The 15,647-nt window shown below is 40.8% G+C and overlaps 1 protein-coding gene across 8 annotated transcripts in view; it reads right to left on the minus strand.

Annotated features, from left to right (window-relative positions):
* Positions 1-15,647, minus strand: part of Ap2b1 (adaptor related protein complex 2 subunit beta 1) — a 126,331-nt gene that overhangs the window by 6,155 nt on the left and 104,529 nt on the right. For all 8 annotated transcript variants that reach the window (XM_029553583.1, XM_008848130.3, XM_008848134.3 and 5 more), the window contains 3 exons: positions 10,055-10,139; positions 9,080-9,166; positions 3,017-3,171 (listed from right to left, as the gene is read on the minus strand). In XM_029553583.1, coding sequence (XP_029409443.1) covers positions 3,017-3,171; positions 9,080-9,166; positions 10,055-10,139 — 327 coding nt within the window. The remainder of the gene's footprint in view (positions 1-3,016; positions 3,172-9,079; positions 9,167-10,054; positions 10,140-15,647) is intronic.

The raw sequence follows: 15,647 nt of genomic DNA on the forward strand, positions 1-15,647 counted from the left end.
TATAAAAACACAGGTGTGCACACGTGCATTCACATATATGCATACCACACGTGCAAAAAGTTATGTGGCATATGATTTGTTTCCTATAACATTCTCAAAATGACATAATCACAGCTTGCCAGGGCTGAGGAGAGGGTGTAACTATACAAGGACAGCAAGGGGAAACATTGTTTTGTGGGTGTGTTTTTTTTTTTTTTAATGGGGTTTATAAAAATCTATGCATAAACAAACTTCAGGAGCTGGAGAGATGGCTCAGGGTTAAGAGCACTGGCTGCTCTAGCAGAAGACCCAGGTTCAGTTCCCAGTTCTCACACGGTGGCTAACGACCATCCATAACTCCAGTTCTAAGGGATCTGGCCTCTTTCTGGCCTCAATGAGCATTACATACATGTGGTGCACTTACATACATGCAGGCAAAACACTCAGACACATAAAGTAAAAAATATATCTCCCCCTAAAAAGACCCTGCATAGTACTATATACTGTTCCTCCTCCCACCACAAAGCAATATGTAATATAAAAACTGGATTAAAAGTTACATTCCATTAAAAAACTCATGAGTCCTCAATTATTTAAAAATAAAGGGTTTTAAAGAATATTAACTATGTCTTAGAGTGCTAAGAGGCTCTTCTCAAAATGAATGTGCTTTAGGAAGCACCAAGAGATACCTAAATCTTAAACATGACTCATCTACCACACAAGTACATGATTTTGAACATGTCAATTTTTTCTCCTTGTACTAGGGGTTGACTCTAGGGCCAAGTCTACTTTAGTAGAGCAAGTGCTCTACTACTGAGTTATACCTCCAGCCCTAGTTTTACTCTTTCTTTAGAGATAGGGTCTCTGAGTTGCTGAGGCTGGCCTTGGAACTTGTGATCTTCCTGCTGAGTCTCCTAAATAGCTGGAATTTCAGGCCTGTGCCAAGAGGGTACAGCCTCACTAATTCTCATATGAAACTTAAAAAAAAAATTACACTTATTGCGTGCATGCATGTGTGCCATTGCAAATATGGAGATCAGAGGACAATTGTAGGAACTGGTGCTTTCCTTCTACTATGTGGGTTCTGGAGATTGAATTCAGGTTGTTAGACTTGGCAGTTGGTACCTTTACTTGCTGAGCCATCTTGCTGGGTCCCTCACTAAACTGTTTTTTTTTTTTCAAATTTATTTATTTCACTTTTTTTTTTGGTCTTTTTGAGACAGGGTCTCCCTGTAGCCCCAGCTAGCCTAGAACTCACTATGTAGACCAGGCTGGCCTTGAACTCACAGAAATCCACCTGCCTCTGCCTCTTGAGTGCTGGGACTAAAGGCGTGTGCGTGTGCCACCATACCTGGCATTCACGAATCATTCTTACTATGGTTTTCTGATCTGCAACCTGCGAGTAATAAGCTTCTTTAACTTGGTCAAACTGGAACACATACATTAATTAATGGTGAATAAAAAGAAACATGTACATACACTTAAAGAAAATTTAGAGGGAAGTAAATAAACGGGGTTATTTTACAAGATCTTGATTTTATAGTGAGGATCTGTCCCTCTAGGAGAGTACAGAGGGTTTTCCTGTCCTGGGGAACATAAGGTAAATGACAAAGAAGATTACTTGGAGGAGTATACACTTTGTAGGGAAAGCCTTCGTAGGGAAAGTTTCCCAGATCACAGATGCTTATGCAAAAATCCAAGTTGATGGGACTCAGGAGCAGGCAACCACACATGTTGTTCCAGCTTACTTCAAGGGAAAACACTAAGAATTTCCATTTTGGGTGGTACTATTCCCTTGATGTATGCTAGTGAAAACAGACAGCTGTCAAAATTAAGGAAAAAGGTCACAGACTTTTCCTCAGTTAAATGGCTAAAGAGTTCCCTTAATCTGACTTCACCATCCTCAGAATTAATCAACAGTGAATCTTTTTAACTCTATCATATCCTTCAAAACAGTCTATAAAAACCTCAAACATGACACAAGAACAAGACATTTCCCACCCCCAAGCAAGGTTTGTCCTTTTCAGAATGCATATCACAAGCAGCCCCTATTGGGAGATCACATTTTGTATCAGCCAAAGTGTTAAGGTTCAGATAGCCCTGCCCCTTCACCAACATCTACAGGAAGCAGAAACCTCCCCCTTTAAAAAGTCCCCAGGTCAGGACTCGGGCAGACATTTTCCCTGCCTGGAAGGGAATCTGTCCCATGTGTTCCTTTGCTAATATACTCTATTCTGATGGAGTTTTATCTGTGTCCTGGTGCTTTCTCCTGATCAGCTAGATTCATCCACAGGCTTTATCTATCAAAAAGGACCAGGGCTTAGGTATCAATCTTTGTTGTTTAACAAAGCAACTGTTTCTACTGTATAAAGACCAGCATTTTTACTTTAGTTCAGTGTAGTACTAAAGGAAGTTTCTCTGTGGCCATGCCCAGCTTTTATGTGGGTGTTGGGAATCCAAGCACAGGTCCTCATGCTTGTGAAATAAGTGTGCTCACCCACTGTACCATCTTCTCAGCACCACAAATGCTACTCTTTAACAGGTGTGTTTTTTTAGACAGGGTCTAACTATGTGACCCCAGCTGGCCCAGAACTCACTATATAGAACATCCCAGGCTGGCCTTTATCTCACAGCAATCCTCCTTTCTCTACCTCCTGAGTGCTTGGACTAAAGGGTGAGTCACCACCACCATGCCTGTCCTCTTAACAGCTTATTATAGCACAGAACACACACAGATACAGGAGGTAGGCATTAACCAAGACTGAAGGGGAAACAACTCCATTTGCCTGGGGCAGCAGTGGATTTGCAGCACTCCTTGCTGCCAGAGGCACTATATGTGTTTGTAGTAATATACTACCATAGATCTATATCCACAGTACCAGGCCTTTTGGGTGGGGCACATACTACAGTGAGGAGGTCTTCTTCCATTAACACCTTGTTTTGAGTATTTCAGGTCTTTAACCTCCTCCAGGTCTTTGTAGTATCCTAAGTCTTACTGCCTTCTAACCCATCTCACCCATTCTGGGAAAGGCCTTACCGTATAATTGGGGTTTCCTGGCTGGATCCGTAGCTCAGCCAAAATCCAAATGCCATTAGTGAGCTTCAGGGATTGGTACAGCATATCTTGTCCTTCCACATTCCTCTTGGCAATAGTGTAAACATTGTTGTTTTGCAACTTGCTGGACACAGTGTCTAGAAAGACAGATTCCAAACTCAACACTTTCAGTTAAATATCAGACAAATGTATTCTTTTCTCTGATATCCTCATGAGCCATGGATGCATGAGATCCCTGATGTGTATCAGTACATGGACATTCAGGAAGTTCTTCTAAGACTGACAGGCAAAAACGAAGGGTTGCCTGTCCAGTTACCAGGAAGAAAATGGAATGACTGTACTAACACTAGAGAGATGCAGTAGATAGAGGCCTAAGGATTTACTATCATCAAAGTACTTGTATTAATTACTTTACTCATTGCTATGCTAAAACACCCTGACCAAACTTTAGAAAGGAAAGGTTTATTTTGGCTCACAGTCTACCATGGTGGGGAAGTCATGGCAGCAAGAGCCATAGGCAGCTAATTACACTGCATCCAGAGTCAGCAGAAGGAGGTGAATGCTGGTGTTCAGCTTACCTTTTCCTTTTTATTCATTAAGTCTAGGACTCCATTCCATGGAATGGTACAACATAGTTAAGGTAGGTCTTCCCACTTCAACTAACCTCCTCTAGACAATCCCTCACAGAAATGCAGAGGCTAACCTAATCTAGACACATTGCCGTGCTCACAGGTACGTCTGAAGGCTTGTCTCCCAGGTGACAATATTAACCACAACAGCAGACAAAAATGCTTTGAAGGGGACAAAGAGATGGGTGTGTGGGAATCCCACTGTGACTGCAGTGCTGCTATTCATTTCTGGAATCCTGGTCCTGGATCAGTGGGGATATATTGACTGATGATTAAATGCACACATCCAAAGTCACTGTCACTTCACTGTGAGTCACTTGGGTCTCAAGTTTCTAGAATAGGGCAAGAGTTGCAGAAGTCTTTTCAAGTCAAACTTATTAAATTGAATGCTTAAGAATTTTTTCTAAAGCAGGGACACTAATTCTTAAGATCCTAGAGAAAACCATGTTTTCAAATAAAGAATGAAACAGAGTATTTCCAATAAGACACTGAACTGAGACCAGTGTAGGCTAGATAGCAAGACCTTATCTCAATAATAAATAAATAAATAAATAAATAAATAAATAAATAAATAAATAATACTGAAGCTGTGCACAGGTGATTACTGCTAGGTCCTCAATACCAGCAGCCATGCTGGTCATGCTGGAAGTCTCTGCAATCACCAGCTCAGGGTTGGTGTCTAAAGCTTTCTCATGACTACAACATAAAAAAAAAAAAATGATGTTCTAGAAGAATTAAAGGTCATCATTTCTCTCTTTGTGAGACGCTATAGCATCAGAGACAGAAAAACTTTAAGAACGGACATAATAAACACAGCTTCTTTGTTAACTGTTTTATTATGTCAGCTTCTGATGAGAACTCAAATTACTCATGCCTACTTCAGGAACTAAACTCTCCCACATTAAAAAAAAAATCTGTCATATTCTAGTGTGCTCTCTAGGAAAAGGAAGCATGATAAATGACTTTCTATCCTAATAAATGGTTAAGTTCTCAGTATAGGCACCCTCAAGCATTTATTACTGGCTTCCCTCAATACCTCAGACAAGAGGTATCTGTCATCAATATCTGTAAATATGCTATTGCATTTGGTATTGACTTAGGTGCCAGAGATGCCACTAAAGCCACTGCCTTATCTATTCAGATATGAGCTACTTCTGGAGGTATTTTTCACTCTGATGTCCTTCTACACTCAAGTCAGTTCTGGGGGGAGGTGATACTAAGGTCTCATTCATTAAATATATTTTTAAAAATCATAGTTATTACTTACCTTTTTGTCTTTTATTTCTAAAATTTTCGTTAACATTAAAGAAAAGTAGTTACAACTTAAGATTGGCTTTATTCCAGGACTGAGAGAGTTTATCACAGGGTAGATCCATGCAACATTGCCAGAGGAGAGGCCTCAATACACTTTGCAATCACCATGTAGGGGGCAGGCAGCTCCTGCTATTACTTTCATTCCCACCGTGAAATGCACTTGCAACTTAATGGGTTGCTAAGCAACATTACCAGCTGAATTTGGCTAATACTTTTTGACAGAATTGCCTTTAACACATGGTGGCTTGCTTTAAGTTGTTAAAGGTACTTCTAACTTTCAAAGCCTTTACCTATTTTACAGAACAGAAAACATGCAGAGCTGGAGCCTTTGTTGAAGAGTTTTTTTGTTGCATAGGCACACACATGTTTATACTAGTATCATGCCCCAGATGCCTGCAGACTTCTTACAATTTCAGCATTTGTATAGGCCAGGAACCTAGCTCTGCTTGTTCTGAATGGCTTATTGTGATTTCTATCAGAAGGCTGTATTTTAAACAAATTGGTGTGATTTTTTTTTTTTTTTTTTGCGGGGGGGGTCCTCATTATGTAGTCCTTGTTGTGTAGGCCAGGCTGGCTTCTAGCCATCTTCTTGCCTTTGATTCCTGAATGCTGGATTATAGGTATGTACCTATATACCTGGTATGTACACCTGACCTATTTTAATTTTTGCAGTGTGAATGACTGAACCCAGTGTCTTGCATGTATTAGACAAGCATTCTACTGCTGAATTATATCCGAGTCTTATACATTTTAGATTTTAGGTTTGAGCTTGAGGATTTGAGGACTGAAGGATAATTATTTTGCTAAGTATATGGATCCAGGGTGGCATGGTAGTGAATAGGGTACATACCTGCAACCTCTGCACATAGGAGGCTTCCCAGTTAGACTGGAATAGACTTCTTGATAAAATATCCTGGGTTTTTTTTTTTGTTTGTTTGTTTGTTTTTTGTTTTACATCCCTGAACTCCTTGAGAAACAGAGTCTTGCAGCTATGAGATTTTGAGAATGAGCAAGTACCCTTAATTGTTTCAGTGTGTGCTAACCACGGTAGATCAGGCATAAGACATTGAGGTCTGTGCCAAAGTAAGAAAATGGTCAAATATGATTATACCTGCTTCAAGATGTAATTTCTTCTATGTCATTTGTTTCCTTTTATAAATTTGGCTTTTTGGATCTGGGTGTTTGAATCCTATCATATATATCTTTATAATGTAGATCTGATTAATTATTAAGATGTGGGAAGGTTTCTTTCTTCTCTAGAAAGAGATGAAAGAGGAAAAGGAAAAGCTCAAAGCAAGGTTAGCAAGTCCTTTAAGGCTGTGACTTCCTGTATCCCTGAGTGCTCATTCCATCTGTCAAATGTCTTTGCTAGCACAGAAAAGCTATTTTAAGTGTTGGTGCTATTGTGATTAGGGAAGATCAGCTGGAAAGAATGGTATTTTTAGCTCTTAGCTAGACACAGGGTGTTGAATCAGAAGGCCCTAAACCTGCATATGTTCCTGAATAGAGTCTTCAAGACTGGAAGGAAATGTAAAGGCCAAGACACTCCAGACATCAGGGTGGAGTTAAAGGAAGAGTTAAGGAGGGATTAATTATACAAAGTGGGCTTGCAAGATTAGTAGTAATTTAGTGTGAGGAAATGATGGCCTGGGGCAGTTGGAGAAAATGAACTGGCTGTTTCTCTGTTCCATGTGCTCTACCGCCGTGGAATGGTGGTGCCACTAGAAAACCAATTCTCCTAAGGCAGGAGAGACTGGCATGAGGCGATGGCAGAATTCATCGGAACAGAATCTGCACTGAGGACGACATCAAAGGAAACAACAGCCCTGATGGGAGAAAGGCCAGACCCTGCCTCTTGGGCAAGATCACGCACACACGAAGGTGCAACTGGGGTTCTTTTTCCATTACTTTGGCAGGCCAGACTGAGTCCTCAATCACCCAAGCTTCAATTCTCTAACAAGAAAAAAGCATGCCCCTTTCACATTGGACCTCTGAAACCTAAACTGCTTCCCAATTACTCAGGCCTTTTCCTGCTTCCTATAGGACAGTTTTCTAAAACCATGTTGTTCCATATGATGTTAGCAGTACTTGTGTTTTTATTTCTATAATTAAATAGAACCATTTAACATTGAATTAAAGAGGTTCTTTATCAGAGCTTTTAGTGTGTGAAGACACAGTAGCAACTTCTAAGACAGGCATGCTATTTGTTGCATTTTCTAACTTTTATCACCACAGAGGAACTTCCCCACCTTTTTTTGAGGAACAAATGTTCTTAGGTATATACCACTGAACCAATTGCCACAAGGATGATGGTAACATATCCTTGTCTCTGCCACGTGGAGTACAGAGGCTGCTTCTCTGATGGACATGCTCTGGTTCTCACCACCAGCTCCATGGATCATGCAGCCAGATTCCTGCTTCCTTCCTTCTGGAAACATGCCCAACAGGTGCTCACCAAATAAGGCTCACTATAACTGTCCAGCAAACTTCAGAAGAAGGGACAGATAACACTATCATCTACTTAAGAGTACACAAAATGAAGATAATTCACTAATGGTAACAGAAACTATAGAAGATTCTCTCCTTAAACACCTCTCCAAAGGTCAAGGAGATGTGACACAATCCTTATCAGAGCCAAGCTCTGTCTGAAGTTTCAGATAGAGATACTAGTCTCTATTTTATGTGTGAAGGTTCAAGAAAGGCTTGAGCCTCCTGAATGTCTCAGAGAAGGAAGAGTGGACCAGCCCATTTAAAAGAGTCGGCACAGGGGCAAGTATAGTGGCGCACACCTTTAATCGCATCACTTGGGAGGCAGAGGCAGGTGGATATGTGATGGAGGTCAGCCTGGTCTATATAGCGTGTGCCAGGCCAGCCAGGGCTACAGGGAGACCCTGTCTCAAAAAGAAAAAAACAAAGCATACATATACACACACACTCAAAAAGCTGAACTTCTTTCTGTAGTGCATTCTCTTTCCTTTCCCCAATGCTCTGCTCCAACTGCACTGGAGAATGGCAATGTGCTGAAAACCCCTCATGAAGACCACCAAAGTATGGAGGAAGGAATGATGGATAGATGAGGAAGGAGGAGCTACTGAGTGGGAGGTGAAAGAGAGACTGGTACAAAAGCCAGGGTTCTGAGCAGCAAACCTGCCAGTGAAACAAGGCCCTAGGGACTGACAGCTGCTATTGTTTCTCCTGGGTCACCTCTTTTTATGTTTTACTATAGCAACAAAATTAACTACAAAAGGGTTTAGGGATTAATGGTGATTAAAAAGGTTAACATCATTACATCAAAGTCAATTAAAGGGAGAAACAAAAAAGGTTATCGGTTAGCCTTTAATCAACCACGATGCATGCTTTAATTATCAACAGAGTTCTAAATACAGATCTCAGATCCTTACCCCTAATTAACAAAAGCTGATATGAAAGATGAAACAGTCTTCCAATTCTTAGGAGGGTATCTCTCCTCAATTACTCAATGCTTGGGATATTTAAGTGACATGATTAACATTACTTCTTCAACTACTCAAGAACTAGTGTAGAGATCTTTTTTTTTTTTTCCCCTATATTTTGTGATGTGGAAACCCAGAGCCTTGTGCATGTTAGGGCTAGTTTGTATCTTAAATCTTTTAGCTTGTAAGTAATCTAGTACCTTACATCAAAACATCCCAAGAGACATCATGTAGACACAGCTGGCCTGGAACTTGTAATTCTTCTGCCTCAGCTTCCTGAATGCTAGGATTACAGGTGCACCACCAGATCTGGCTAATATCCAAGGTTTTTTATTTTATTTTAATTATATGTAAGTGTACCTGTGCCATGTAGTGCCTACAGAGGACAGAGGGCGCCAGATCCCCTGGAACTGGAATTACAGACAGTTGTTAGCTGCCATGAAGGTGCTGGGATTCCATCCCAAGTTTTCTGTAGGAGCAGCCAGTGTCTAAATGGTTGACCCATCTTGCCAGCCCATATCCCAACTTTTTAAAGAGAGATTTGCAAAGTAACATATGCCCAGAATCATGTCAGATGTGGAAAAAACAGGAAAGAAGACTTCCAAGCATTTAGTTTGACTTAGTAAAATGAATTAAGAGTTATTACTTACCAGCATTTAAATGACATTCCTTAATCTGAAATTGGAGTTCATTTTCATTAGGAATATCCTTCCATGTGGCAAGGAAGACCTGGCGCTCTGTACAGGGAAGCAGAGGGGAAGGGTAGACATGTATATGGTATGTCAGTTTCTGATGCTTTCCATCACTTTTCCTTTGCATGCTAGAAGCAGGCTAGGACTGGAGCCTTTTTTTTTTTAAAAAAAAAATGTATTAAGCCAATTAGTCCTTTATTCCTTACTGACTGAATTAAGACAAGTGGAAAAAAAAGTCGACATTCAGAGTTTAGTTTTGGTTCCCTTGTATTCTTTATGTGGGTAACTTTGGGCAACACTTGTGACCTTAAGTTCTTCACATATGATTACTTCTGTCCTGACTACTCAAACAGTCACTGTGAGAATCAAATCCATTAAGTGCCAGCACAGTTTAATGTATATCAATGTAAGCTACTTCTATTGGATGGTGGTGATTAAGTAAGGAAAAGAGAAAGTCAATAGCTAGATTGGGGTGGGAGCGGGGACTAATGGTTTACTACAAGTTACTGAATTGTTGTCATAAGGCAGTATGAACCGTGTGCAGCCTAACTGCTAAATATACACATACTACCTCATTAATTTATTATAAAAATGACTTCCATTTTGCAAAAGTGGAAGCTGAAACAAAGGCTAAGTGTCTTGCCCATGATTAAACAGTTAATAAACAGCAAAGACTGAATTCACATCTATCTGGTCCCCAAACCTCTTACTTTGTATGTTGGGGTGATGGGATTATTCAGATAACTGGCACTAAGATTTGGAGAAAATGGCAAAGCAAAACCAACAGTGACTCTGGACAAAAAAAAGAATATTAGGGCTTTAGACTACCCTAACCCTGTTTGTCAAATTTCAAAATGATCTGTACTGTAGGGCTATGCTTTGCCTGGCACTCAGAGGAAGGGCGAATCTAGCAGGGCAGGAGGATATGCTTACCCATTTTGCCATCTTCTACAAAAAGCACATTGAGTGGGATGAGGCAGCTGAAGTAGAAGACATCAATGTTGTTTTTAACAGCCACCTGCCAGGAAAGCAAATGGAAAAATGAGGACATAATAAGGAGGCCAGGCAGGAGGAAAAGAACAGGTGTGTGTCTAGAAGTCCACCTCCCTACTGTAGTCAGTGAATGTCTCCTCCCCAAATCAAGACACACCAGCAAAGTACACCCCTACTTACTCACTGATACATAACTGTGACCAACTACAACCAATCTCTCTTCAGGACTATGACATACCCTTTAACACACACATAATTACAGTACACATGTGAAAACCAGAGTCAACTTTTGAGAGTTGGTTTTCTCCTTCCACCATTCAGGTCCTGGGGATCAAACTCAGGTCATCAGGCTGATGGAAAATGCCTTTGCCTTCTAAGTCATCTTGTTGCCTCAGTCTCTATGATTATTAAAATGTTTTAGATGCTCATAGATTAGTACATCTTTCAATCTTTATCAGAGAAGCTTCTTGCAGTAAAGGAAATTATCAGAGAGAACCACAAATGGTCAACATACTGAGAATAAGAATCTGCAGAGTATCCAGCCCTAAATGGAGAGGTGTATTACACCCCTCACCCCAAAGCTCAGGGATCCTTGAGGAAGGGAGGGCAGAAAGAGTGTAAGAGCCAGAGGTGGTGGTGACTGAAATGAAACTGTTTTCCAGACAGCAGGGAAGCTGCATATATGAATTCACAGCAGTTGTGCCAGCACGCACAAGACTTGCTAAAGTTCAAGTCAGGCAAAATCCAAGTATGGTGTGTAAATGCGTGTGCATGTGCGTGCGTGCATGTGTGTGTGTGTGTGTGTGTGTGTGTTGGAGGGATGAGGATCAAGTTCCATCACTAAATAAGGAGCTATCAGCATAAGATAGCTATTGAGAGAGGACTCGCCAGTTTTCTTTAAGAGTGTGGCCACTGTTGGACTGGAGACATAGCTCAGCAGTTAAGAACATTGGTTGTTTTTGCAGAAGACCTGGGTTTGAATCCCAGCACCCACATGGCAGCTAACAACTGTCCATAACTACAGTCTCAGGGGATCCAACAGCCTCTTCTGACCTCTGAGGGCATTGCATGACACGGGTGCACTTATCTACATGCAGGCAATACACACATACACATAAAAATAAAAATAATAAATAAAATATTTTAAAAAAGAGTGTGGCTACTATTAGGTTAACCATGCTCCAGAGCTGGTACGACTCTTAAGAATATTTGAGTGACACAAACTGGATTGGGGTGGTGGGGAACATGAAGGTGGCAGGGTATGGAGGTGGGGGTAGATCTGGGAGGTGTTGGGAGAGGGGGCAATATGATCAAAATACCTTGTATGAGACTCTCAAGGAATTAATAAAAAAATAGAAAAAGAAAAAAAAATTTTTTTTGAAACACGGTCTTCTCATCCAGCTGACCTGGAACTTGCTATGAAGATGAGGCTGGCCTCAAACTCACAGAGATCCCTCTGTCTCTGCCTCCTGACTACTGGGATTAAAGGTGTGCACCACCACACCCAGCTGAAAAAGAAAAATTTTAGGTGGATAGTTTCCATGATTATTAACAGTAGTTGTTACCACTTACTAAGTTCCCACTAAGGAAATATATTTCTATCTTATCTTTTAAGAGTGTCTGTCTGCTTGCCTGCTTGCCTGCCTGCCTGTCTATCTATCTCCCTATCCATCCATCCATTATGCAATGCCTGTGGAGGCCAGAAGAGGGCTTCAGATTCCCTGGAACTGGAATTATAGATGATTTGTTAGCCACCATGTGGGTGCTGGGAACTGAACCTGGATCCTCTGGAGGAGCAGCCAGTATTCTTAACTGCTGAGCCATCTTTCCAGCCCCTAAGGATATATTTTTTTAGATCCATTTGTGTATGTTCATGTGCATGTGGGTGCATATATACATATATGTATGTGTGTGGAGGCCAGAGGACAACTTTGGGTAACATCTCCAGAAACTCTGGTTTCTCCTTGGCCTGGAACTCACCAATTAGGCTACAGAGGACAGCCAGCAAGCCCCAGGGATCCCATTTCTGCCTTCCCACACTAGGATTACATATGTGTGCTACAACATCTTGCAATATTTCTGCATAGGTTTTAGGGATTGAACTCGGGTCCTCTTACTGACATAGCCATCCCCTCAGCTTTCTCTCCCAATGATATTTCTAATCTTCTTCATAGCTATTCCAAACAAAGCAGGTTATCATTCCCTTCTTATTTTACAGATTAGAAAACTAAAGGAAAACAAAACAAAACAACACAGGTCACAAAGACTACGTGTGACTCAAACTTAAATTTGCATGACCTTTGTTCTAGTTTGTTTCTCAACTGCTCTGACAAATACTCTGACCAGTACCAACTTGCGGAGGAAAGGGTTTATTTTATATTACATCTTCCGGGTCATAGTTGATCAGGGAGCTCAAGGTAGGAACTCAGGGAAGGAACCTGGAGGCAGGAGCTAGAGCATAGGCCATGGAGGAACACTGCTTACTGGCTTGCTCCCCTGGCCCCTGCTCAGCCTGCTTTCTCATGCAACACAGGCCTACCTTCCCAGGGGTGGCATCACCCACAGTGGGCTGGGCCCTCCCACATTACTCAACAATCAAGAAGATGCCCCACAGACATGGCCACAGGCCAGTCCAATGGAGGCAATTCCCCAATTGAGGCTCCCTCAACTCAGGTGTGTCAAGTTGACACTAAGGCTATCCAGCACAACCTTAAACCTTTGATTATGATTTTTCCTTTTCAAAAATAGAGGCCCTACTGTCTCATATCATTTTTAAGATATGGGTAAAACTTATTTCCTAATATAAATATACACACACACATACATACATACATACATACATATACACACACACATATATATATGACTATATATAGCTTATTGGGTCAAGGTGAGCACTGGTAAACCTGATGGTTATAAGGAAAAGCATTTAAGCGAAGAGATGAATTTTCCTCTCACAATATAAACTTCTGGGCTTGATCTTACTGTGGTGTGCTCAATTCAGAGTATGCTGCTTTTAAATAAGCTATACCAGGTACTTTTATTTGGGGCAATACTGACTGCTGTATGTTCAAGAACAAGAAGATTCTACTGCAGCAGATTATAGACACATGCAGTAGGAAGAGGGAGTAGGAGGAGGGCTGCTCTAAGCCATCACCTCCCACTGGTTTCTGTCACCAGTCATTTTCCTACCTATGCTCTTGGCACTGCAGGAAGACATTTCTCTGGGCAAGTTCTATGATCAGTAACCACGTCTATTTCTTCCTCATTCTGCTCTAAAAAAGTAAAGAAAACTAGTGTGGTAGCTCACACCTGTAATCCCAACACTCAGGGGGCTAATGCAGGAGGATCACTGTGAGTTTAAGCTAGCATGTGCTACAGAGATCATGTCTTAAAAAACAAAAACAAAACAAAAACAAAAACAAAGAACAAAACCCAAAGAACCGAAACAGCAAAGGGAAAAAGTACTTTCAAGTACCATTATTCTTCCTCCCCCCTTTTCTACCCTAACCACGTATCTATCCCTTCAACAACACCGTGGCTATGAGACCCAAACATCTTTTGGGAGCATTTGCAGTCCTTTACATTTATTATAACTTGTCTACCTGACCTTAAAAGAACCTTTACTTCCTCCTCCACAATGATGAGGTTATGCCTCCCTGATACAGGCTTTCTGATCTCAGAATGGTAAGCTGTGCTTCTAACCTGCCAATTACCAAGCATAGAAGTTTCTGACCTACATCATGCTGCCTGATGCCTAAAATGCTAGACAGTATGATTCTCAGAAAGCCTGTGCCTAGTAAGTTAGAGTAACTAATGTCAAGAAATGGATTTGAGCATTCTTTAAGGTACACTAAAGCATCACTTCCAGAGACTTAAAACCAGCTGTGGGCTTCTGGGAAAGAAGAACACTCTAATCTTATCTGACACTCAGCAGAAGAATTAAAGAAAAAGAGACTCTTATTTCAAATTAGAGCATCAAGAAGATCTCAAGACAGTACCAGGCTCTGTAAAGGACATTTTGTAGTAAAAACTGGAGAAATGAAGTGGGCTGCTGGTGGGTCACATGAAAGTCTCATGAATACTAGTGACTGTTATTATCATCATCCTTGACTATAAAGCAATAATCTCTCTCACACTGTGCCATCAATTTAAACATTTCACCATGTTCCAAGTATTTATAATACAATCAAAGCTAAGAGAAAATATAACCTTCATCTTCTCAGGGGAGAGTGGTTCTTAACCAAAAGTTTTTAATCAGAATCATCTTCACAGGTTTTTCACAACAGATACCAGAGATCCACTCTAGACAAAAATTACCTCTGCATCTGGGACCTATCATGCATATTCTGGATAAGGTCCCTAGGAAGACCAACTACGTAAGTAATTATTTTACAACAGAGAAGCCTGAATGATTCTGTAAACATTTATTCTGCTGAGGTCACTATTTTAATCATAGCCCATTAGCAATGGAGGGCATGTAATGCTCCTCTAGGTCAGCATGCTAAACCGAGAGGCTGCCTTCTGGACCTTGGTAAACAGCTGGAAGTTAGGAACTGTCCTGCTGAAAAATGCATCTGCAACCCTCTGACCCACAATTAAAGGGTTTTCACATATCCCAAAGACTGCCCCAGCACTTCTGCTCTACAGCAATTCTCTGAGAAGCAAAGATACTATCACAGAGGTCGCCAACAGCTCTTTTGGGCAGAGTCTTGGGAGTCAGAATACATGCTTTAAATTCTAACTCTGACACCTACTTGCTATGTGACTTAAGGGCAAGTAGCATTCAGATTAATGTCCTGTCCATAAAAAGATCAGAATAGAAGTGTAATTCATAGAGTTATCATAAAGATGAGTTCCTATTTGTAAAGCACACAGAACCCTGCCTAAATCTCAAGCATTATAGTGAATGTACGACAACAAAAAACTGCTTTCACTACCTCTCCATCTCCTATTTTCTTAGGGAGAATTTTTCATAATCATATTAGACTTACCTGAAATTTTAGTATTATGCTACAAAGGGACAAATTGCTTAAGCTTAATGATTCAGGGGCTGAAGAGATGTCTAAGGGGTTAAGAGCACTGGCTGCTCTTATAGACCTGGGTTTAGTTCCCAGCACCCACATGGTGAGCCATGTGGGTTACCTTTTGTAACTCCAACCCCAAGGGATTCAACATCCTCTTCTGGTCTCCACAGGCATTGCACGTACAGGTGCACTTACATACACGCAGGCAAAACATTCATACACAAAATAAAAATAAATAAAACTTTTTAAAAGCTTCATTATTCTTCTTGTTTCTGTGCCTTGGTAAAATAGCTCTTTTAGGAGCAAGTGCACAGGCCATTTGTTAGGGAGGTGCATAATCTCTTTTTACACTAGCTTTCAAAAATCTGTTATTTTACAATGTTCAAACTTTTACCTTGGCTAGAACTGTGTTTCAGGAATAAATGGCTCTCCTATCTACCTCTCTAGGTTATTTCCTTCAACCATATCAAAATTACTTCTTGCTCCCTAATACTGAAACTCACAGC

Source organism: Nannospalax galili, unplaced genomic scaffold, assembly GCF_000622305.1.
Source record: "Nannospalax galili isolate Female #2095 unplaced genomic scaffold, S.galili_v1.0 scaffold363, whole genome shotgun sequence".
Lineage (NCBI taxonomy): Eukaryota > Metazoa > Chordata > Mammalia > Rodentia > Spalacidae > Nannospalax > Nannospalax galili.